Here is a 26,989-nt window from a genome sequence, read left to right as displayed (position 1 = left end):
TTCAGCTATACAAATATTATATTATGTTCTGATTATAAAGTACTTATTCATCTTTATTTTTAACTACGTGCCTGTTATGAAAACATTTACATAGCTGAATGTTGAATCTTATTCAAGCAGATCTGTAGCAGTAACACATCATTTAAGCTAAACGAAGTATATTTGAAGCTTTGCTCATAAAAAGACTCAGAGTAGATAACACTGCTTGGATGTTTCTCAGGTAACAAAGCTTTCATGTGGATTCATTTGATAGCAAAATCACATGAAACAAGCTATTTAACCAAACTGCTAGATAGATCATAAAAGATTGAAAAGTTGTAATTGTTTCATCTTCTATGATTTTTGATGTTTGCCCAGCACGATGCTATCAAAGAAAGTTGAAAAAAGATCTGTGAAGGTAAACATTGGCTTGCTCACTGTCATCTCTTTCATCAAGCCATGATAGTTGATGGTGTACTTCTTTACAAACCTTTTGTTATAATATATCTATCATTGATATTGTCCTGTTAGAAACAATCCAGCTTCATTCCCCTCCTTTGCTCACATGTCACAACTCATCACCGAAGCTTATTGTCCCCTTCAGCTAGCCCCCTCCACCTCCACCCCCACCCTGCCCAGAGCTACTCCTGTCAGACACAGGTACTCGCCTCTCAGGCCGATAAGAGACACTGAGCTGCCATTATTTCCTCCAGTCTAATCAGGAAGCTGTCACTCAGTGTGCCAACCCTGGACATAAATAAACAAACGGAGGCCGAGAGAAATTACATGATAATTATGGTGGCTGTGGAGAGATGAAGATGACGGCAGGGTTTCACTCCTCCGTCCGGCTGCGCTGCTCAAAAATTATGTGGGGTTTCTGGCAAACGATGGCATGCATAGAACAAAAAGTGCTTTTTGACTATCCACTGATATAGAGGAGCATCTGAGTTTGTTTCATGTCTGACAAGTGGAAGAAAAAAAATATTTTTTTTAAATAAGACAACAATCATAACCTCACTAAACATGTAAAGACAGATGGGAAAGAGCAACAGCTCTGGTAGCTCCTCAAATAAGCTTCAGCATACGAGAACCAGATTTCAGCACCATGGACAGCAACCCTCTGAGTAAAGGGAAAATCAAAGCAGCAAATGTGGAGCTATCCTGACTTTTAATCCCCAGTATGGGCCAAGATCCAAAAACACTTCCCATAATGCAATGTAATAGCATCTTTCATTAGATCCTCTCTGCTTGCTAAACACTCATGTTGTTCAAACTCTGTGCCTGCTGTTTGTATACCAGGCTGCAAGTCGACATAATTTAAAGTCCCCCTCCACTCAGAAAATTTGTTTTTCTTATTGTTACCTCACTGTGATGTTTGAACTTCCCTGTGCAGAATGATGCATTTGTGTTTTCACATTCATCCACTGTAGAGGGAAAGTTTCTCTGTGCTCACCTTCAATCACACATATGCCTATGAGCATGATTTCTGACATCAACTCACAGCTAGTTTGGAACCAATCCTGGTCCAATATGCAACTTACACAAGTGTGATGTGGAAACTTGAAGCCTCCAGTGCACAAACACTGAGAATGGACTTTACAGTGAAGTAGGAGACATCTTGTGTCCAGCAGTTCAACTTCTGAAATCAACAATATTTACACATTTAGAGGTTGGATTTTTCAGTGAGAGAGAAGGAGATTTTAAGGGGGTAATAAAACATTTTTGTGCGTATCAAATCAGAATATTTTTATATATCTCAAAACTTATCTGGAGGGGATTTTTAAGTTGTGTGACTTAAGTAATAGTTTCCAAGGCTACAGATAATTGATTGTTTAATTGTTTGGTCCAGAAAATAGTGGAAAATGCCAATGACAACTTTTTTTTCCCCAACAAACACTTCAAAGCCTAAAGATATTCAGTGTTTTCTACTATTACATAAGACTAAGAAGGTAGCAAATTGTCACAACTGAGGAGCTGGAATCAGGTTACATTTTTGTTGATAAATCCCTTAGACAATCAGAAACAATTATTAAAGTATTTGCTCATTATGTCATTAATGGTTTGATGAATCAACTAATTGTTTTAGCTCTAATTTGACTTCTCCAGGCTGAGTAGTACTCCTCATGACAAGAAAATTTGATGTGGAGTGACTCAACCCATTAGCTAAGTTTGTCTTCATCTTCAGTTCAGCCTATTTTTATAAAATTCTGTGAAGCTAGGTTGCTTTTTTGTCCCTGCAGGAACTCCATATATAGAAGTTGTTGGTTCACATTGTTTGCTATACTCAGCTACAAGTGAGAGGACCTCAATTAGACTCAATGAAATGGCTAATCAGCTTTCCTCTGGAAGAAGAACACAGCACAGCTCCAAGCCAATGGGATTGACAGGAAAGGCTCCAGTCTCTATAATCGCTCCTCTGTTGGCAGATATGGCCTTCTGCCCCGCTGCCACTCAGCTGTGTGGCTCCAAACATTAAAAATGACAATGTTATCAGGGTTCTCGGGTTCTATTGTGTGAGACGGGTGGAAGGAGAACAGGGCTTAGGTTGCCTTTCTCAAGATAATGGAAGCAGAAAATTAACTCTGGAGGGAGTAAAATGTCAACAAATGTAGTTATCAGGAAGGTTTGTCACCACATGATGTTGGCAAGAAGAGAAACAGAAACTTTGGAGGGTTTGAAAACTGTATTGTGTTTATTCAAAAACCTTGTTTACCTCATTATTTACAGTCTAATTCTCATATACGTTATGGTGACTTCTTGGCATTTGCTACGGATGCAGACAGTAGTTTAATATGCACTGTTTCATATGTACGTATATATGTGGAACATTGTTTGTTGAGCAGTAACACAAAGCGCCATCAACAAATTGGAAAGAAAATGAGATTGTGGAGGATAAACAGCCAGCAGGAATGGGAAGTGGCATGTGTATTAAAGAAATCCGTAGCCTACCATCCATGTCGTATGGAAAATCTGTTTATCAGACAAGCAGGACAAAATAAATAAAAATCTATTTACGCTGCCTAGTTCCACGCTCCGACACACTCCTGCCTCAGATCAGGCATCGAAGCACACAAACCGCAACAGCCCTCGCACATTTACACACTGAGGAGAAGAGGCAGACGCTATGCACATTTTGAACAAGGTTAGGAGCAGCTAGCTGGTTAGCATGCTAACTTCAGTAGATATCTCTGCAACACAATACATAGATGTCTAATTTTGGTTAATTTTTGAATGTTTTGAACTAAAAATCTTACATAAAGCCCCCTTAAGTAACATTGTCAAAGAAAACTTTATATTTATTGCAAGTTTCATGTCCCTGCAAGTTCATTTTAATAGTGTACTGAAATTAATTGAAACCAATGGCTGCCTGGAAAGGAAATCCATCTGATAAGTGATGGGAGGCTGTGGAGAATGATTCATTTGTTAACAGACTAAAGCATGCTAAATCAATTGGTCTTATTAACTGTGTAGTGTCTCTACCTTGCATCAGTGCTTTGTTGCTCATTCCTGTATGTAAAGAAATTGAAATAACACACATCTTTCAGTTCATGTTCTCAGTAACATGAACTTGGCCTGTTGTGTAGCCCTCGGGAAACCCGTCAGGAAGGACAGAGAATTTGGACACTGGCCATCAGCAGTAACTAGCCACTGCACCGACAATGATAAATGGATTTTGGAGCCTTTTTTTCTGGTGCTTGAGGCAAGTTACAATCATAGCCTGAGAGGAAAAAGATGTGAAAACAGCTGTCAGAGAACTCTTTTGGTGGCCTAATGCAGATGGATCGATTTGGAGGCGAAGCAGACAGCGAGGGGAGAAAAAAAAAACGAAGGCCTCAAACATGTGATGCAGAGAGAAGAAAAAAAAAACTTCCTTGAATGTTGCCGGCAGCGCTGCGCTTTTCTCACACACAAACTCCATTTTCTCCCCATGAAATGACATTTTGAGATGTGCAGAAATTGGACCCTGACGGACCAGGGTGTGACATATTGATAGGCCAGAGAGAGGTGATGAGATGGTGGATGAGAGGGGGACAGAGAGGAGAAACCTGGAAACCTTGGAGGGAAGTTTCTGTCTCATCAGATGGGAAAACGGTTGTTTATCATTAAATTAAAACATTAGTTTAGCGAGTGTGTTAAAAACACTGAATAGGGCTTCAATTCTGTAATTAAGCAGCCCTACATCAAATAATACAATCTACAGTGTGGTATTGTACTAGAATGTAAATGTAATTCACAGTTAAAATGTGACATTTTGACTGTGAACAAAAGTATCTCAAAAAAAAGACATTTCAAGTTTGCTCAATTCAACAGTATCATTGTGTGACCTTTTCAGCTTGAAAGGTACAAACAGAAAGCTTATTAACCCGCCTCTGGAAGTTTCTCCTTTTAAATTCACTTTTCACAGGCTTCTGGAGCTGCATGGAAATGTGACATTTGCAGCAGATTATAAGAAAATCATAACAGAATCTGCCTAATACATAACTGCAAAACCATTTTATTTAATCACAGGAAGCAGCGGGTGACACACACACACAAACAAGCACACACACACACACACACACACACACACACACACACGCATTCACATACACAGCTGTGGTTTATTTACAACCTCAGTGAGAATACATACAGCTAAAAAACACATGGTTAAGTTTGATCTTGTTAACAATGTGGTAAAGAGACACTGGGATCAATACACATTCAGTATGAACACCTATTCCTTTCTATCAAGTCTGCAATACTGTAATTACGAAATACTCCATTACAAGTAAAAGCCATGCATTAAAAATCTCAGCAAAATGTACTTAAAGTATCAAAAGTAAAAGTACAGTAATCATAATTCAGAAAAATATGTGTGTAATATTATATTATATATTAGCTTATTGGATGATTATTGTATATATACACACTGACACATTTATTCATCTAATATCATTCAATATATTTTTAAATGGAAAAACCTGTTAACTTGTGTCTTAATTCCACCAACATACAAATTACAGACAAAATGTACTATCCACTAAATATCATAGTGTGACACAATATATGTGTACTACGAACCCAACAAAGGAAAAAATGTTTTTCTAAAAATGTAATACTTTTGTAGCCGTCTCACCACCGCCTTCAATTTATAGACATTTTTCATAGCCGTTAGTAGCTCCTCCATTTCCTTTGTGCAGTGCATGATGTACATAACTAACACACTCAAACATCAAGAGATTTTTAGTATGCATGCTGACTGTTGTACACATCATTTGGTCACTTGTGAACACAGTACAGACTCAAAACCTGCTCAGAATGAGTCTGGGATTCATTGTAAATTTGTTAGATTAAGTTTATTTAATCAAGATACTGAAGCCTTTATTTCTCCCAATCTGTGTGTATAGTATATATGGGGAAAAAATAGTTGCTTTGAAAAAGTCTGCCAAATGAATGTAAAATATAATCCTGTCAAAAACCAATGATAAATACACAAAAATCCTGTGGGCTAAATTTAGAAATGGGGCATAAAAATCCTGCAAAGTGTAACATATGTACTGTAAGTGTAACATGTTTCCCCACATACATAAAATCTTAATCTCTGAATATTGTCTGCGGAACAAATTAAGTTTCATATGTAATAAAGGCTCAGTAATTTCCTAAAACAGCTGCTCAGTTTTTATGAAACTCAAACAGGAGGATTGTGCATTCGTTTGGGAACTATTTTCAGTGGTGGATTAATCCACATTTGGTGCTCTAGCGAGTGTTTCTGGCAGCGGGACGGTGTGTGTGGGATCGAGTCAAAATAAACTACAGTGTGTGTGTTCATGGTAAAGAAGGATCATGTCATCCAATGCAACAGTGTGACTCACTGATGTGTTTTAAATAGTTTTTGGACCATAATTGAGCTCTACAGCACAGAGGAATAAGATATACCAGGCTTTGATACCCACACCGTATTTGCAAGTAGATCAATTCATAGGCGCAGATAAAATTTGTTGACAAGAGGAAAAATACAGAATATCACTTATTATAATGATTGTAATGATTTAAAAAGTGTTTCAAGTAACTTAAGGTGGTTTCCTCTTCACTGTCTCTCTGTATACAGTTTTAAAACAGCCCCGTAATTTAGCTGTGCTGCAGCAACTCTGCTGAACGAGAGCAAATAAATTCCTCACTGCTTCCCAAGGACACTTGCTGGCTCCAGCCATCTTTCTAACATTTTCACGGGGACTCTGTGAAATCTTTATGACGGCTTTAATTTGCTGCGTGGCCCCGGCGGTAGCTGCAGGGGCCCGGGCAAATGCTGTAGCAATTCCACACGCTAATGCGAGTCACTTAACCAACAGGGCTTCCATGCAGACCACCACACAGCCCCCCCTCCCAGAGACATTTGTGCTGCTGACAGCAAACTATTCAAACTGCTGTAGTGCCCTCTCCACTGGGGGCCAAGGAGAAGTGCCAGCCTTCCTGAAGGTAAAGCAATTAAGTGGATTATATACTTCCATATACTACAGTGGAGACGGAGAGAGAGAATGCTTCAAGAGTGCATTGAAAATGAAGCCTCAGGGCGAACAACCACAGGAGGCACTTATGAAATAAGCTCATGTATTTAGCTCAAGGTCATTTGAGGTGTGGATGTAGCAGATCACTACACTCTTCAAAAGATACAATATGTAAATTTGAATATGTAGTTGTTAGTCCCACATTCTTCCCCTTCTGTTTGCTGAACCGTGCTCCTGACACCTGTCAGTCCTGTCAAGCCGTCTTCTAGTCTGACGTTGAAGTGACCGCTACCCCCTGAACTCTGATCCTGATGCTTACTGTTCAATTTTTAGCTGTAAACACATCAATTGAAATATATTCTCAAGAGCCAATGTGTTAGCAAACAGTTCTCTTTCCATCTGATGAATGAAAGTCCAATATTCACTCTGTTTTTTGCTCTCTAACAACTCCTGAGGGAAATATCTGGCTCTTTAGCTGCTAAATGCTCACAGCTAACTGTGTCTGTTTGCTGTTTGGTGCTGAGCAGGTAGTGCACAGTGGGTTTTTAGAGCTTTTTCTTTGAAAACGGCTAAAAACGACACCGTGAAAGCACTGAGAGTGAACCAAAACAGTAAAGTGGCAGCCGGACAGCTACACAATGAGCTGAAACTCACTATAAAGCTCCGTAAAGACAAGAGGAGCTGCAAAGTGGTTGATAATTCTCTGTAGGTTCATCACTTCAAGCCACGACCAACACATTACACACTGACACTTGACACATTGTTATTATAAAAAAATCGAGCTACAACAATTAGTCGATTAATCGATTAGTTGCCAACTATTAAATTAATTGCAAACTATTTTGATAATTGATTAATCATTCTAGTTTTTCAAATAACAAGCCCTTTTGTCACGTTTTAAAGGATAAGGTATGTATAACTGTACAGCAAAAATGTGCACAAAATGTACTTCGTTGATGACCCATATTGGTATGAAGCAGCCTTTGATCTAAACCTACCCTTAATGATATGTAAACAGTTGTATGATTTCACTGCAGCTGTAATAAGTGAATGCCTATAGGTTGCGATGATACATTTTCCCTGCCAGCCTCAGGACTGTCTGCTGTCCATTTTGTGCAACTTTGCCAGTTTATTCTCCCTCTTCCCCACTGTTCCCCTGGCAAACACTCTCATTTTCATTTAACGCTATCGCAGGTAGCCTGGGCCTCCTGGGCCTGAAAATTGCTGCTGACTACATGCTTGTGAAAGCTCTGCTTGTGGTGGTCAACTGGGACATGGAGACACACATGCTGAAGAACCAGTGGAGTTGGAATGTTCTCCCATGGGAATACTATTTTCTTACAGTGGTAAATCCGCTCACTTTAATGTTTTCACCTTTTTGCTCAGTTGACAAGCTATGTGGATTATATTGTTTTCCCAGGTAGCTCAAGGGGTTATAGATGCATAAATTAAAAAGTTTGTATTTGGCATGTGTTGAATTATGGTTTAAGGAGCGGCTAGCTTATGTTTGAAAATCATTTCAGAGTGGGTCAGGCCAACAGCACAAACATCCTGTCCTCATAGTGAGGCTGCAAGTCTGCATAAAATATAGTTAACTCTTGAATGTAATGGTGACTATCCTGCTAGCTAAAGAGATCAACATGTAAAATAAAACAACTTTAGAGATGATGGAGGGTGTATTTCTTATACCTCAATGATTAACAGGCAAACCTTCCAAAATGTCCCATACTAGTGTTTTCTGATCTGCTACCTCTATAGTTAAGGCTTGGTTAAGTTAAAGCAACTGAAACCACTAAAAGATGAGTAATATAGTTAAAAGAAACCAGTTTTGACTGAAGCTCTGGTGCTTTAGTTAAAGAGTAACTTAAGACTTCCTGAAAATCTTGTTTTTGTAAGTGGTTTTACCTCTCAACTTGCTGCAGTGATATAGAAGTGCACTCCAGGGTCTAACAGCACACCATCATTGTGCATGCCCATAAATGGCCATCTATGCCGTAGCCTTAGTTGTTCCCAAGATTTTTGCTCACTCTCATATTTCGGATCGGATTCCAGCTCGAACATGTACAGTATTTGAGAAGTTGACATTTTGAGTAAAGAATGAGAAGAAGAAGTGAAATCCTACTACTACTGTTTGTTTACGTAGTGTCCTGAGCCGACAAAAATTGGCTGAGATGCAGCTTCCGGAAGCTGTCCAATCAGAACAGAGTGGGCTCATCAGAAGGGGAGCCTTAAAGAGACAGGAGCTAAAACGGCCTGTTTCAGACAGAGGCTGAACTGAGGGGCTGCATAAAGGGTCAGTGTGAGTTAAATAAGGAGTTTTTTGAACTGTAAATCATGCAAAGATATTCCAGTAGAGGTCCAGATTAAAAACATACACCTGGAAATGTGCAGAATATGTCCCCTTTAAACTCACATTGTAAGGTCAGATACTGAAACTGTCCACATGTCCTATTGTAAAGCAGTACAACTGAGCAAATATCAAATGCAACATACACATGCTTGATAGCACCAATTTCAATCCTGCTGTCTTGGTCTGCATTGTGCATCAGGGAAACACAATTTGAACACAGATCATATATTCAGACATTGAAATATTGTAAAATTCTATGCATTGCATTTATAGTGGAGACTACTCACGCAAGAAAAAAAACACATTTGATGTTGACTCCATGTCAAAGTTGTTGACAGGCTTCAGGGTGATTTTTGAAGCTTAAAGATTAATTTGCAGTCATTACTGTAAAAGGTCTCTGACTGGGTGAATACCTCTGAATTCAGTATTCAAACACTACTCACTACCTCGGGGTTCCTTACCTTTCTAACCACATCCAGCTGTTTCTAACACTACTTCTTGCTCTACAAAATGAAGCTAATTTTGCCTTTACAGCCACTGAAAGTCGCTCTGCACAAGAGCATCAGTTACATATTTAAAATGTGAACTCTGATGGCTTCACTGCCCGTGTCACAGCTGTCTAACAATATCTCCTCTGACAAGGTGGACTAAGGTGGTGGGCTTTGACTTTGCCGGTGCCGAGTGTATTGGCATTCAGTCATTTTGTAAATTTTTCAGAAGGTCTCAGAAGGTCGGCGTGAGAGATTTCAGGTTCCCCCTCGCACTCACTGACCCCCTTCCACCCCATTCTCTCTGCATCACTGGACTCGACACGCACAACAGATGGCTATCACTGTTCTCCTCACCCCAGTCAAGGCCAGGCCAGGTCCTGCGCTATCTCCCAGAGAGAGAGAGAGAGAGAGAGAGAAAGAGAGGAGGGGTGGAGGAATGGGAAGCTCGAGGCTGATGTTGAATTTCACACCCCACGGCGTCGGGATTAGCGAGAGCGGGGGGCTGATGGACAAGGCAGGTGGAGGGTGGAAGGTTGGTGCTGTCTACTAATGCCTAACAAGCAGAGTATGTGTGCATACTTCAGAGTGACTGTCCACTCCGCGCTGTGATAAACTCTTGACAGTTAATGAACACAGTGGTCATTTAGATTCAGGGTTTGGAGTGAGTCATGGACCAAAGCTGTTGATCCAAAGATTCAAAAAATTCCACAAACCTTTAGACCTTCATGTGACTGAAACTCAGCTGAATTCTTTCCCAAATCAGTAAATGGCAGCTGCTCGAGGGAGGCAGATTATCACTGCAGGCTGTACACACTGCTCTGTAAAATCCGTGACCGATACCACACAGGAATGATTTTTCCGCTCAAGACAGATGATTTAAATACAATAGTGATTAAAATATATCACATATTGGTGTAGAAATCTGCCGTTTTAGTTGGCAAGCGATGTTTGTCTTTGAGGAAAAGATGTAATTCTGCTGAATGCAGCTTTTTTAAGCACATAAAGAGTTTCACTGCTGTTATAAAAATACTCATCCACATATCAATAGATATAATAGATACTAACCCTAACCCAATCAGAATGAGCAGAATCTGAATGTAAAAAGAATATTACAATGTGGACTACAAGAGTAACATTTAGTAGTTTATCTACTTTAGATACAGTTGGGTAGTGGATCCCAATCAATGGGATCCAAAGGTCACAAGATAAACCTCAGATGATTAATGAAGGTGGAACAAAAGTTCTGCTACACAAATTTGTGTACATTTTTTGTATTTTCTCTAATCTTTGCTCTCTCTCTCTTTTTTTGGGGGGGGGGTAAAATATTGCATACTTTTAGCTCTTTGGGCCTTAAACAGTTATTTAAATGAAAGCAGGTAAGAAGTTTAGAGGTGAAATGTTTCTCTAGTGGAACTGCAGAGAATCAGTTTAACAACTATGCGGGTAGTGCTGGAAAGTATCCAAGTACACTTACTCAAGTACTTAAGTATAGTTTTGAGTAACAACTTTCATTTTCTGCTATTTTATGCTCCCACTCCTCTACACTTCAGAGTAGAGACTGTACAGTGAGAAGTTTCATCCAAAAATATGAAGAGATCATAAAATACATTTATAGGTGAATTCAATAGTATATAAAGTAGTTAATGATAAGTTTCATAATAAGTTACTTCTGTACTTTCAATTAAATAAAATTTGAACAAAAGTGATAAACTCCTGCACACTTTGACTGCAGGTACTATGTATTTATTTACAGCATGAGTTCCTAAACCAGTGCTGTGCAGTACTGGAAACCAGTCATCTTATCATTTTATGCAGCAGTCATGTGAACAGTTAGTGGGAATCTTCAGAGAGTGTTTTAATTAATCACTTTCTGTTGACACGCATGATTTGACACCTGACAGGAGAACTTAACATGGACAAATATGGTTAATAAATGAAGGCAGATGAGATGATCTGATGGAGCAGATAACATGGATGTATTTTAAATTAAATCTTGCCTTAAATCTGCTTTTAAATTGAAAGTCAATATTAGTAAAACTGATCATCAGTGTGCCCTTCATGGTGTTGCCTCCTCTGTGCCTGCCTGATGGGGCATTTTGATGGACAGTGGGGGTGGAGAAGAGATGTGTGTATGTGTGTGTGTGTGTGTGTCAGAGCCCCAGGCAGAGCTCACAACCCTGAGTCTCCGGGTTTGAGGGGAGAGCCTGGGTTATCAGCAAAGCTTCAGGCCAAACCCCAGCTGGGGGGTGAGGGGGGAGTCGGAGCTGGGAGGAGGGTGAGGGGAGGTGGGGGGGTGGGAGTGAGGGGGGGGGGGGGGGGGGGCTGCATCAACTCCTCCACATCACAGAGCGGCGGCTGTTTGCCAGACAGATATCTGCGGCTGCGGTTTTGGGCCGACAGACACATCCCTTAGCGGCAGCGTGCTGTACACGCCTCACAGAGCACATCGGCTTATACCTCGTCTGAAATTCACTTTTGCTCCCAGTAGATTAAACTCACACTTCAGTTCATCTCACAACACCCCGCTTAGCAGGGACACGGAAATGATGGGGTTCTTACTCATCCTGCATGCAAAGTATGTACAATGGCTCCATTTCTTTTAAACATTAATACTGTTTACCCCGCTTTCCATGAATAACAGTTCAGGCTAAATTGTATATTCCCGAGTGGTATAAAAAGATGAAAAATCACGGTGCACCTGCTGCTTTGGCTTTTTGTGGTGATAGCTGAAATTTGAATTAATGTGAGGATTAAGTGCACTTGAGTTTTGCAGCCAGTGAAAATATTAGCAGCCATTTGCAATCATGCACGGAGCCAATGAAGCAGGATGGAACAGAAAATGACTTGAGCAGAGCTGTAGTGCCGGTCCGTGCCTCAAGAGCCAGACACATGTTCAACCAGGCTCACTTAGAGGCTGAATACATGTATGTCTGACGTTTACTAAGTGATGAAAGAAAATTATTTTATTTATTTGACCGAAGTCTAGTGCGGTTAGACGCTTGATATTAATGCTGTAAAAGTGTGCAGAAGAAGAACTGCTTTTTTTTTTTTTTACTGTTTTTGAAAGAAAGGCGTAAATCCACTCTTTTCATGGATAAAAAAAACATGGCTGCACTGGCGTCTATGGGCTGAAAGATTTAAGTCTGCTGAACCTCTGACCACACACACACACACCATGAGGTTTATTAGACTGGGTGTGGTTACTCATTAAAACACCAGTGTACTCACATCATTCTGAATCGTGAAATCACTTGTAAATGACACTGCAGCAGTGGTGGAAAGTAACTAAGTAAGTACTTGTGCTTTACTTGATTATTTCCATTTTATGCTACTTGACAGATATTTTGCACTTTTGACAGATATAATTACAAGTTAAGCTCAGAAGCAGTGCTTCTTAACCTTTTGCTTGTGACCCCTTACAAACAAGTAATGTCTTGTTAGGGCATCTTGTCATGTTTTAGATGTCTACATTTCACTACTAAACTTCTCAGATGGCTTCATTTATTAACTGATCAAAGCCCAAAGAGGTGAAATTATCTAGTATTTCCCCCAAAAAACAAAGATTAAAGAAAAGACAAAAAAATTAATATACATTTTTTTGCTAGAACTTTGTTTTTTCTTCCCTGTCCCATTAACTTCTGTACGTTTACTTAAATAGGATTTTGAATGCAGGACTTTCATTTGGCGTAGAGTAGTTTTACATTGTGGTATTAGTACTTTTACTTCAGTAAACCATTTGAGTGCTTGTTCCACCACTGCACTGCAGACAGTCTGTAAGATCCTCAGAGTTTTTAGGGTCTGAACAGCTCAAGGGAAACTATGTTCATCAAAGCTCATGTATCAGACTTGAAGTCTGGTTCTTCAGGACAGGCCAGTGGTATACCCACCCACTACAGGCACTGATTCTGTGGGTGCACAGGAGCTCGGGCACCCATGAGGAAATCATTCTGCAGGGCAGCCGCAGAATATCAGAAGAATAATAATATTACCCAATGAAGATAAAGGATTGGATATTATGTCAGATTAACTTTAAGGTAAAGTAAGTAAGTTTATGTTTATTGCGTCTTTCTAGATCAGACATCACAAAGTGTTTCACAATCAAAGACTAAAGCACGAGACGAGAAGTAAAAGTATAAAAAGAGTCTAAACGAGGTTTTTAAAAGATTTACAGTCATCTTGGAACTTCTGACCACTCAGTGGTTTCATACAGTGATATAAAACTCCTTATTTTGCATTATTTTTTCAGTCACAGCGGGGGATGCAGGTTAAACAAGCACACAATCACTTTAAATCAGTAACACATCTTGTTCATTAACAACCAGACCCTCTGAAAAAGAGATTTAGATTTTTAGAGGGGACATATTCAGCTTTTTGTGATTTTCTGTTTTTTATATATTGTTATGATGTTGGATATTAAACATGGTCAAAGTTTCAAAACTTGAAGTTAACATATGTAGAAATGTTCCCTGCAAGTCAAAATCCAGGGCTTCCACCTGCTCTAACACTTTGTTTGCAACGTTTTTTCAACCTTGCAGATGAGCTAACATTATCGTTGCACATACCTATAAACAGCCGTCCATTCCGCAGCCTTGGTTGCTAAGGTTGTTGCTAAGGTTTTTGCATGTGTTGTTTACACTGTTCACTCTCATATTTCAGATCAGATCCCGGCTCGAACATGTACGGATGTAATTCAGAGGTTGACATTTTGAGAAAGAAAAAGTAGTGTAATCTTGCTACTATAGTTTGTTTCATGGTTTGTTGATGCAGCCTCCAGAGCCGCCGAAAGTCTGCAAAGGGGTAGCTTCCTGAAGCTAACCAATCAGAACAGAGTGGGCTCATTGGGAGGGGGGACTTAAAGAGACAGGAGCTAAAACAACCTGTTTCAGACAAAGGCTGAACTGAGGGGCTGCATAAAGGGTCGGTAAGAGTTAAATATGAAGATTTTTGAACTGTAAATCATACAAAGATATTCCACTAGAGCCCCACATTTAAAATATAGACCTGGTAATGTGCAGAATATGTCCCCTTTAATAAAACACCATATGGACACAGGTAGAAGCTGTAGGGACCTGAAGTGAGCAGTGACAGAAACAATAGTGTCTGGATGAAATCTGCTGTATGGTCAATCACATTACTTTGAATCGGTATATTGGAGGCTATTTAAACAGAGTTGAGTAATGTGTGTGAGTGGTGGGAGTGTGAGCATGTCCCAACAGCAAAACGAACAAACTTTTATTTGCAATTGTTTTACTTGGTTGGTGGCAGTCTGGCTGTTTTGGCTGATACTACAGTATATTACAGTGTATGGTAAAGTGACTGTTTAGCCTTAAAAGTATTAATATCTCCTGTTAGAAGACTTTTAAATGCTGACTGATATGCATTTTGCTGTTTCCATTGTTAATAAAGTACTAAGAAAGTTGTATTGAAATCTTTCATGTCAGTGAAAATAAAGGTTTTGCACTGACACTGAGGTATTCTACTTGTGTCATCCTGTCTCCTGCCTGTATCCGTTTAATACTTTGGTGACTCATTGTGTTCTTGACTGTGCTGAAGGGAGGTGCAGGACACAGCAGGGGTTCTGTCAGTACAGATTAAGTATTAGCAGTGATACTACTAGATGGAGTGGAAGTAGGGGTAACTTCTAAATTTTTTAGGAGGTAATTCTGTACATATTTTAAATAACAATGAGCTAAGACTGTTATTATTTGGTGTGTTTTCCTGAACACACCATCTGCACTCAGTATAAAGCATGTGATAACTGGTTGGTGATGTCTGAATACTTTAAAGTATTGAAGCTAATCCGTTCTCTGGTTCTCAGTCAGTCTTCTGAGCTTTAATAAGAGTCCGACTTCAAACGAGCTATGACTTTCTATCAGCTTTTATTACAAACTGACTGAGTTTCAAATCAAACCTGTGATGCTCAAAGTCAGTTTCAAACCCAGCTAGCCTCAAATGCAATTTCTTTGTGCCTGTTATTTTTGGGGTTTTATCAGCTCAGAATAATAAGGATCTATCGGGGTATCATGCAGTTCATCATCATCATATCATGTTGTTCTTCTGTCATGAACGATCAATCGAGCCATTTTATGATTTAAGGATAAAATTAACTTCAAACACAGACCGTCTACTTTACTTTTTATCCGACAGTGTTTCCACTTCCCAAATCCTCAATGAAGGTCAAAATAATCAGTCTGTCTTGTATTGGACCAGTGGACAAAGTTGTCATTTTAAACACTAAGGAAGGGACAATGATGTTGTAAAGATGTTACATGCATATTAATCTTTACAGAAGGTGGAAAAAAATCATTCTGGAAAAAGAAAAGAAGCACAGTTACACCTCTTAAAGATGTTTAAAATACTCTTTAACTATGGGGAGATGAAGTTAACTTTGGCCGTGATATTTCAAGCAAAGCCAAGTTGTTTACTTCAAGGGCTCAGTCGAACCGGTATGTCAGAGGAGGCTGACGATGCTGCAGTTCACACAGGAAAATAAGTAGAGATTTCACCAGTTGATCTGCAAACATCAGGATCAAGACTGATTGACACAATATTTTGATCAGTATTGGCTCAATTCTTCCCCTACCACCTCCAATCACTAAGGTGGCTAAACTGCACTTGAACTTGCAGCTGTTCAAATCTTGTCTAAGACATCACTATCACCACACATCCACACTGACAGACACATATAATACAGTAAACGCTATAGGGAAGGGGAGTTTTGATACAGGCTATATTTACTTAATTCAGATCTCTTCAGCTGTCATACACGTACTTGCTTAAGACTGTTGTATTACAGTATGAAACCACAAATATATTAGTATATATCAAATTGCTCAGACGCAAGTTAGAGCTAAAAAAAACTTAGGCGGAACATTCTTAGCCAACCATGTCTCCCAAAAATTATGTTATTTTGCTTTTTTTTTGCAAAACTAAAAACTTTTTATGGTTAAATTTAGGCACTGGCAACACTTTTTAAACCTTCCTTTTCGTCAGACTTTAATATTGGACACTGACTCACAGTAATCTCACGGAGAGGCACACCTACTATGACCAAGACGGTCTCTGAGGAGAGGCTGAGCTAAAAAAAAAAAAAGATTCATTGTCTAAACATCTCCGTCATTTGGGATCAGAAACAACATTTCTTTAAGAGGAGAGTGGTCTGATGTCAGATTTGCTCTCTTGCAGCAAATTATATAATCAAGACACCCAGAGTAATGACATAAGGAAATGACTGAATGATCAAAGGATAAGGATGATGTTATTCTGTATTTTTGTTATTGTCAACGAATCCCACGAAAAGATCCAAACCAACAATGTGTTAGTCCGTCTCTCAGTACTTTCTGACTTTCTGGCTCTCAGCTCCAAGCCCACTGGTTCCAACTGAAGACATAAATCTTTAAAAAAAAAACAACTCCTCACAAATATATAGTTTCATTTTCAAAAATGATTGGGTAATTTACTAAAACAGCTGGTCGCTGTAGTTTTTAACAAACATTATACAAACAGGAGGAAATAGAGTGTTTGTTGGGGACTATTTTCAGCAGTGGATGAATCCACATTTTGGTGCTCTAGTGAGTATTTCTGGCAGCAGGACGGTGTGTGTGGAACTGAAAAAATAAACCACAGTGTGTGTGTTCATGATAATGAAGGAACATGTCACTCAGTGCAGCAGTGTGGCTCACTGACTTGTTTTTAATACTTTTTGGACAACAATGGAGCTCTATGGCACAGAGGAATAAGATATATCAGGCTTAGATACACACACATAATACTTGTTAGTAGATCAATTCACATGATTTGTTGGCAATAAGGAAAATATAGAATATCACCTGCCATATACTTTAAAATTGCATCCTTTTTGTATTTTAACTAACAAAGTTTTGTTAAAACTTATGATTCATCACAAGTATATAGCATGATTTACACTTGAACTAAAATTATTTTGTGTTATTGCCATGATTAAGCATGTTCAAAAGTTTGGATAGCATTTTCTCAGTATTAATGGTTACAGGGCAAACATGAAAAACAAACCACTGAAAGAGCAAAGAAAAAAAGTAAAGAACCACTGAGATGAGAGATTAGATATTTCAGAGTTTATGTACAACTCAGTCATCACAACATTAAGTATCTGACAACAAGCAGCTCAAAAACAGACCAATCACTTTCAAACAGTCTCAGAGATTCACCTGACCGTCCCCATGATGACAATAAAACCATACTATCCATGAAGCAAAACTAACACAACAGCGCTGTGTTTCACTCTGCCTCTAACACAGCATCAGACTCACAGACAGCAGCAGGTACGCATCATACCTTTGCGTTCAGAGCGTTTCTTTCTCCTCCTCTTGAACCTGCGGCGGATCAGGCAGTAGTAGGCTGCTGCCGTCTGAGAACTGTCCAGCAGCAGAGCCATGGCTCAGGCTCAGAGACGCTGATCTGTCCCCCTCAGCTACCCTGCGGGGTCTGATGTGTCCTCACTCTCTGCCTAACGCCAAGTATAGACACAGAGTGTGCCTATACAACTTTGGACAGAGATGGGAGGGAGGGGGTGGGTGGGTGGAGGAGGGGCAGCCAGTCTACCATGAAGAAGGCAGGGAGCTGTTGGCACATTGACTCGGTGTGGTTAAATGGCTGTCAAATAAATGGGCTGGGATGTCTCCTCCTCCCTCCATCCCTCCTCTGTCAGCCTCTCCTCTCACCCCCCCACATCCCCCACCCCACCACACACTCTAAAAACCACACTGTGATGAATGACACAAGTATTTAAAGTAGCTGTTAAAGTGCTAAGTACAAGGAAAAACAGCCGGTGCTGTACGGGAAACACTACTTGTCATAGTGGATAAAACAATATAAACACCATCAAACATCAATCTGTCTTTGTCACTGACCACAATCTGTCCACTGACTGGCGTCCAGATGTCTGGTTAGGTTCATTAACTTGCTTAGTATTTAATCAGATAATAGCACCTGATTTAAGCCAATTTTAGACTATTTTATTTGGGAAATTCAGTGTTTGAAAACTTCAGCTAATTTCATTGAGTGAGAAGGGGGTTAAAAACATTCTTTAAACTCCCTTCCAGACATATTTTAAGAGATAAAAATACTTTTTCTTAAATAATAATTTCTGTCTGATATAGTTATTCCACAAAAACTTTCAATTAATTAACTGCTGGACACAAGATGTCTCCTACTTAACAAGTTCAAGTTTCCACATCACACTTGTTTAAACTGGAGCACCATTGGCTCCAAACTAGTAGTGATGTCACAAATCCTGCTTGTAGATACACGCCTTAAACTGAGATTTAAGGTGAGCACAGAGAAACTTTCCTCCTTCAGCAGATGAATGTGAAAACAAACTCTGCACATTCATCATTCTGCACAGTGAAGCTCAAACATCCAACTGAAGGAACAAAAAGACAAACACATTTCTGAGTGGAGGAGAGTAAAGTACTAATACCAAAACTTTACTTTGTTCAGCTATTTAAAAAAGTAAAGTTTTGGTATTAGTACAGAAACAATAGAAAGATGAAAAAATTATGAATGCTATGAAGCTTTACATTACTGTATGTAATACAATACACCTGTTACTTTATCATAATGATAATGATCACAACTATTACAGTTGAGTAAATCTGCATTAAAAACTATGCTTGCTAAAGATAAACGTCAGCCCGAATGCTTCATGAAAATGACAAACAGCACTTCCTGCATGAGTACATTATTAAGCTTGTTATGTTAGTGGACTTCTTGTATGCACCAATGAAATTACATATCCAGTGGAGAACCACTTCACTTGGTGGATACTAATGCACTATTGGAAGATATGAGCCTTTTTTAAACAATACAATCAACAAAAAAGTCAAACATGAATCACCATCTGTCTCTGGTAGATGATTGGCTCTCATAGAACACTGCAAAATATAATCCTGTTATATATATATATATATATATATATATATATATAAGTACATTATATACAAGTACATTTACATCCAATGTGTGGTAAAATTTCACATCATTTTACACACACTTCACATTTTTGAAGAATATTGTTGAGTGTCTATAAATGTACAGTTAATGGCATTTTTTTTAGATTTTCCTGCCATCAATTTACAATCAAATTCTATAATTCCTGAAACAGTCAATCTTTCTTTTAAAAATAAGGTCAACACTTGTTATTCTACAGCATGGCTGTATTTTTGATGTATTTTCCCAAAAAACATATAAACCCCAAGAGAAAAGAGAGAAAAGTAGATCTCAGTTGGATGTAGACAGCTCTTGCATGTCAACGTGTGACTAGCACCGATAGGGGAGTTATATAATCCATTTTGCTGTCCAGAGAACATTAGAGAACATTAGGCAACGTGATTGTTGGAACTGGCAGTTTGTATGGGTTAACAGTTAGCCTAGCTTGAACACCTCCGCGCTTGCCCCGCTTCCACGTTCTGTTACGCCACTTTCGATGTTTCCTCACCAGCACAGCTCCAGGCGAGACTGTGGTCTCCTTTGGGTCCACTGGGTGTAGCAGACAAAGCGCACTCAGCTGATTTAGCTTCCAGCCAGTATTTCTCATAGCAAAAGTCTTTGTTACAAATGTCCGAAAGAAACTGACGACCATAGACATATTTCCCTTGCAATCCACACGATGACACAGACGTAGACAAAGACAATGCAATGTCTGAACTAGGAGAGACCGCCGCAAATGTTGGTCGCATCGCCATCACACCAGTTCATGGAGAGAGAGAGAAAGAATGCCACCATCAAGGAGCCCTTAATTTCTCTGCTTGTCTTCACAAATAACTCTTCTGTTAGCTTCCTCAGTGCAGTTTCTCCTTTGGAATGTTGGTAACAGTGGCAAGTAGCAGTTAGCAGTTGACAGCTAGCTGTTTTGATTTTAAAAATATATCCAAAGATGATATCTCCTCTTCTGTTCTTGTTTATTAATGATGTTGCCTCTTCTTTAGAGTCTATAATAATATATATAGTATAGTATATATAGTCAATAATGTATAATAGTCCGTATAATATATTACTTTTGTATAATAAAATTACAATGAACCTAAGAGCTGGAACCAACCTCATTGTCTGCTCCCCTCTACTACTCATCATTATCTACCTTGTATTAACATATTGACTTTTTTTTAAAAAATCTTTTTAATATCTTTTGAATGGTTTCTTGTTTGTTTTAATGTTTTATGCTGTAGTTCCATCCATTACCTAGAGCACTTTGAATTGCCTTATTGCTTATTTTAATTGTAATTGGATCAAAAGCAGATTGCTGATGAAAAATGTGAGCACTGTAATTATTTATTGCTACAGACCTTTATTTGTTTCTAATAAAGGAGACACGTTATGGTCTGATTATCGTAATTAGGTCTGAAAGGGCCTTTACATGGATCATTTGGAGAAGTAGGGGCATTACAATGTAGGACAGTTTGAAAGCCAACACTGCCCCCATGTGAGCTCAATTGAAACCACAACACAGTTGGGTAGACACTTGCAGCACTTTGTCGTCATTACAAAAGGTATTATGATAATGAGTTTTATTGCTATAATTGCTGGAGAAATTAAGATTAAACTTTAAATGATCCCCTGGGGAAACAGAGTACACTTTGAAGAGAAGCACAGGTGTAACTAATGATATTAATAATGGCTGCTTTCAATTTAGGTGTTCCAGTTCCAGGGCTCTGGTCTTGGAGCTGGGAGCCAGGCTCACTGTTACACCTGTGTTTTTCCTGCTATGACAAGGCACAAAGGTCTGCAAAGAGAAAGGTTGTAAGATATAACCCTAACCCTAAACATAATGGTATAAATATATAAGGATGCCTCTCCACTCATACATGCAGGTTTGAACAGCCTTTCCTCAATGTGTTCATTCATTTATTCATTCATCCATGTATTCACAACCAGAGCAGTTTCCAATGTGAGAATAAAATCATGAGAGTTTTGCTTAAGTTGTGGCGCTCCCATCATCCTGATTGTTTGGTGTATTGTGGTCATAAAACTCAGTCCAAGCTGTCTTAAGTATTTTTTTTCTCATCTTGACATTCCGATAAAATCAAACGTGTTTGATTTAAGTTTAATGATGTGAACATTGTCAACAACCAATAGGTGCGCCCTCTCCAGCAAAGCGAGTAGATAGTAAACATTGTGGGGACTCCAGGGAGGCGCAATTATGTGAACAAGTCTCAGTTCTCTTGGACTGTGGAAAAGGAGGAAAACTGGTGGAGATGTGGAGTGAACAAGAATGCCTCTTTAATATGTCCTCCCATTTGTACCACGGTAGAGTGGAGAAGGAAAAAAGTGGACAGAAATTGCTACAGCCCTGGTTTTTCCGAACAAACCACTGCACACACAAGGGCAGCTGTGGCCAGAAGCTGCTTCTGTTTCTACTTCATTGTTCAACAGTTTTTCTTCTTGTAAAGTTCCACCAAGAGCAGGATGGGAGATAATCTCAAAAGAAATCTAGTTGTAGTCTTGCAAATAGTGACCCTACAAGATCCCCAGTCTTTGCATCTGTGACTAAAAACTCATGACTTATGACACATTTTGTTTAGATGTAAGAGGGTGTCAACTTAAGTCTTTTCAAAGTCTTCTAGTGTATGGTAGGCATTAGATACACCCAACTTCAACCTGAGCTCTAATCAACCAGAGTGAGAACACCTGTGTACTTGTACAGCTGACTGTGGCCACAGGGTGGTGCTACTGAGGCCTGTTTCTACAGTATTCTCCTGAAGTAAAATATATGGATTTTTATCAGCAAATTAGTGCAGCAACTTTTATCTGTTCATTTTTCCTCTCATTCAGTTCTGCTAAATCTAAATTGTCAAATTCCAATTGAATATTATTGCAAGTTTGGTATAAGCCAAAGACATAGAGGCACTCCAGCAATTTTATATATTCAGTTTACAAGCCACTGTTCGGTTCCTACTTGTGAAAACAGCTGTATGTATAATGTATATTGTCTTCTGTGGAGCTTTGTCAAGCCTGAAAATAACCCCGATGATGTCATAATGATGTCATCAGAGACTATATTTATAACAGAAAGCCTGTGTTACAAACAGGAGGTGTGGAGTTTGAAAAATATGCATTTATAAGGTAGGTCAGCAGCTCTAATGAATAGATGCTATTGAGTTGCATGGGAAATGTAGGCTCCAGAGTTTCTGGAGTCGACCCATACTAAAGGATTTCTCTCGGCCTCTGCTGCTTTGATTTTGATCATTCTTTTTGTAATCTCTTGTGAGACTGCCAGCTTCACAGTAATGTAATACTAAACTGCTGGAGAGCCATTTTAATAAGGAAATAAGCAATAAGCAGTCAACCAACCTGGTTTATGTTGGCTTCAGGGTCTGGGAGGACTTTACCAATATTGTGCTCTGAAATAAAAAGAGACAAAAAAAACTGTTAATTTGATGATGCAAATTGTATTCCGCAGACTACTATAATATTCAATATGTTGCACTGCAAACTGAGAGAAGACATAGTGATGTGAAAGGATGAGAGCAGCAGGTAAAAGGTTATATGGGATCGATATTAAGTATGATAATCTCTGATATAGTTATAATGCAGTCCGATTGATTACATATTCATTGATAATATTCAAATCCAAAGACATTGACTATCAGCACAAAATCAGCAGGCTTAACATTTAAATATCTCTATCTGCGTCAGTAAAACCTGAGATTACAGTGAGCAGCCTGTAGGTGGAGCTGCAGTACTTTCCATCCACACACTGCGAGGCGGCAGATTGGAGTGATATTCCATCTTCCTACACTGTTCCCTCTCCTCCCACTCTTCTATGCATCTTAACATTCATCACAGCTGAAGGAGCTTATTAGGAAGAAGCGGCTTCCAATGTTTCAACATACAAGAGGAAGCTATGCAGTCAGTACATGATCTGACTGAGTGGATGTGGCCTGACAAGCAGATAGCACACACACACACACAGAAAAATAATATTAAAAGATTAGAATTACATGATACTCTGACTGCAACTTTGAAACCATCAGGGTGTCACAAAATTTCTTTTAATCAGTTCATTCAGTTTAATCAAGTCAAAGAAAAGACTTTAATGTCTATTTGGGAGAAATTCTGTATTTAAATACTGTGATTTTACACATATTTCAGTTGAATCTCATTACTGTAATGACTAATGAGAATGAACATCATAGAACTGGGACACTAGAGTCATTGTTTGAGTCAGGGTATCTTTTGTTGTTCGGCCAAGGACAGCCCTAAACACAGTGCGGGACAATGACTTAAAGCTCAGAATACTCAGCTCCTACCCGTCTGCAAGGCAAAGAGAGGGGTCAGGTGATACCCGGTGGAAAAGGTGCAGGGTCTGATGTTGGGGACCTTGATAGCAAAAACTGGCAAAGGTTATGAGTACATCTCCCAGCTGGCTGAGAGTGCTTTTTAGTGAGCTGGAGGATATAAGGGTGGAGGATGTTTGTGATGCTCTGTGGCAACCAACACTGGTATGGAAGTCTAGAGCTGCCAGTGGTAAAATTAAGTAATTTATTTAAATTGAAATTTCATTCATGATTTAAAATGTCAATATTCATTTTACAGTTCATGTTTAAAATGCATCACTACTGCCAAAATTCAAATTTAAATGAAAACTCCATTAATAAATCATTTCCAAAGCATAACATCGGCAATGAATGCGAAATGTACTTTTCGTTTACATTTTCAAATTGGCAGTGTGCAACCTGAATTTGAAAATCAAATTGCAAACGTAACTTCGGCAGTTTCCTAATGGCAGGACTGTCCCAGGCCACTTGTGTGCAATCTGTTAAAATCAACCATCAAAACCACTGAGTAGGATATAACATCTACTGGCCATAACTAAAACCACCAAACTGCGGGAATACATTGCTTTTTCACTGCAGTAAGAAAAAATCCATACCATCACAGCCCTACTATTAAGACTTACTTTTCTGGATGTTGTTTTTCTTTTTTTTTTTGTTGTTCTGTTTGTTTTTTGTTTTTTTCTGACCTGCTCATGCAATATTCAGGTTATTTGTGTCTGGATGAATAATAAAGATTATGGCAGTGTTGCATGCTCTGGAGTACACTGAAAATGAATTTCCACCATCTTTTTAATTTGTCAACTAGTATTTAATTTGTGGCAGAAAAAAGTGAAAGGAAAATCATACATTGTGAGAATGTAAATACTATTTAAATTTGATAAAATGATTTCATTTAAATATTGGCGGCCCCTTTCCTCTATATAACTGGACCTACTAAACAATAGATGGATGGATGTATTAAGACCATCCAATAAGAATCATGTCAGTGCGACTGGGCTGGTTACTCATCCAAAAATTAAGCAGAAAACAGCAAGCAAAGTTACCTAAATTTACCTTTAATACATAAAGGCTGTGTTCATTAGAGGTGAATGTAGATACTTAAATTAAAGACATTTTAAAGTATTTTTTAAGTATTTAAATCTACCTTTTACTGTAGCCCTAAAACCAACAAGCCCTACATTTGGGCTTGTTAGTTTTATTTCCATCCGAGTTAGAACCTACAGACAATAAACAATAAACCCATTGAAACACAATGAATGGACCACTTTTCCACCCCTGATACACTCCTACATCCCTAAAATTACAGAAAGAATGTGCGCTGCTTAGTTTGGACTGCGGAACAGACTTGCACTAGACCTGAAACAATACACACAGTCACCATCTGGAGAACTACTGTCCTCCTCTCCAACACTAATACAAGCTTCAGCAAATGAGTTCAACAGCACTGTAATCAGATTTACCCAAATCAAAGAAAACTATCCCAGCCAGGGTTGTGATTAAGTCAAGTCTCAGATTTTAATCAAAGAAAATGTCAAGAGGGAGCAAATTTGGACTGTTTGGACAAGGACACACAAAAAAAACAAAAAAAAAACAGCAGTGGGGGCCAAAGCCGTGGTGAATGACAGAGTAAACACAGGCTTCAGCAGCGGTGACTCGTTTTCCTGTCAATTGCACAACACCAGCACAATTACATCACATCATTTGCTGTTCCTTTTCTCAGTTTAAAATAATTGTGTTTACTGCTTTTGGTCACTTTCAACAGCTACAAATCTAAGAGTTGATTCATTATTTTTTTTGTAGTGTTTGTTTGAATGTACAGTACAAAGACCCCTAAACTGAGGAGTCTGGATCAGATGCATCAGAGGAAGACGAAGCCGAGCCAAAGATACATTTCCAGTCAAGTATCTGAATTCAACATGTCCTCAATGTCAATCACAAAGCACTTCAAATGCTGTAAAGAGGAGACAAACTGTGTCTCTTCCTGACAGTGTCTCACACACACACACACACAAAAAAACCCCTCAGATGATGGGGGTGTTATTTAGTTTACTGAGTGGCAGCTTCATGGACAAGGTCAGAGTGACAGTGAAAGTGAAGATGTGATTATATCATAACCACCCCCTAAACCATATATCAAATATATTGTAATAATATTTTAATATTCATCAAGGCAAAGGTCATAAAACAAAAAGTGTTATTTTGTTTTTCTGAATATTAATTTTTAATTAACTGGTAATAAAATATTCAAAACACGATCAGCTTCCAGGTGCGCGGCTCTACTGCTCCTGACCCTGTGCTCACTATTGTATGTTTTTATACTTTTCTATACTGTACGTGTTTTTGTTGACTGTTATTCAGTCAACAAAAACACGTACAAACCTCACTATTAACAAACCTAAGTGGTTGCATTTTCAGCCGCTAGGAACTTTTATGCATTCTGCATTTTTTTATAATCTTACTGACTGTGTGTGTCTTCATTGTTTTCATTGTTGTTACTGGTTTTTTTATTGTGTTGTTTTTAAATGGTGATGCAAAGAAAAGATTCCTGCCGTCATGGGATAATAAAGTTCTATTCTATTTAGAAGATATTATCTCCAAGAATTGTTTGGTTGATTCAGGCATACTTTCCGACTTTGCACAAGTGAATGACCCACAGTGCAGTTACAGTGTGTGACATTAAAACAGCAATGAGAGTGGAATTTCCTGCAGGCGCAAACTGTACTCATAAAAGATGAATAATAAAAACTTGATTTCAGCACCAGGAGCTGTCCACAGTTCTGTTAAACAGAACACAACATCGCATCAGTTCTCAACTCTCTCAACATGAAAAAAGTTGATTGATAAATGATACATTAGCATTCTTTCACATTGGCATTTACATCACTTTCATACATTTCTATCAGTGGTCATTTTTTTAAATAACCAACAATAAACCTAAACCTTAAATGTTTTAATGTCGTTGTTGTTAATAGTAACTTAACAATAAGAAAAATACACTTTCTTCTTTCACAATTTTGAGTTTAACATTCACTGAACTGAATGGGAAAAAATGAGTTGAGCTAACACTGGCCTTTAGAACAGCTTCAGCAAGAAATGCAGTAAAAGTTGAAAATGTATTACTTGGGAACAGGCCTGCCATGCAGAAGTGCAAAATACATGTTTAAATTTGATTAAACAGAAGAGTGGATTTCACGAAAATGTACGCTCTGTGCATCAATATTACTAATCGACCTGAAATACAACACCATATTTTAATATGCTGTAAGCATTGATCCACAGGGATCACTAAAAGGCCGGTGTTGATCTACCTCACTGTCACAGTGTTTGGCTTTCACTTTCACTTTTGTTTGACTCTGCTGCAACACATCATGA

General features: G+C 38.7%; 1 protein-coding gene across 3 annotated transcripts in view; it reads right to left on the bottom strand.

Annotated features, from left to right (window-relative positions):
- The window catches only part of LOC121892095 (double-stranded RNA-specific editase 1-like), a 72,147-nt gene that overhangs the window by 20,287 nt on the left and 24,871 nt on the right, over nucleotides 1–26,989 (bottom strand). Inside the window, exon 2 of one of the 3 annotated variants that reach the window (XM_042404899.1) lies at nucleotides 22,632–22,681. The exons of 1 other annotated variant lie outside the window; for it this stretch is intronic. Coding sequence is in view for 1 of the 2 variants with exons in the window: in XM_042404898.1 (XP_042260832.1) it covers nucleotides 17,619–17,718 (100 nt within the window). In the remaining variant the exon portion in view is untranslated. Of the gene's footprint in view, nucleotides 1–17,618; nucleotides 17,770–22,631; nucleotides 22,682–26,989 lie in introns of those variants that run through there. One more of the 3 variants, XM_042404898.1, reaches the window with a different exon arrangement.

The sequence above is a fragment of the Thunnus maccoyii genome, chromosome 24 (genome assembly GCF_910596095.1).
Source record: "Thunnus maccoyii chromosome 24, fThuMac1.1, whole genome shotgun sequence".
Taxonomy (NCBI): Eukaryota; Metazoa; Chordata; class Actinopteri; order Scombriformes; family Scombridae; genus Thunnus; species Thunnus maccoyii.
The sequence above is the reverse complement of the archived record's forward strand: the minus strand, read 5'-3'. Positions and strand labels throughout refer to the sequence as shown.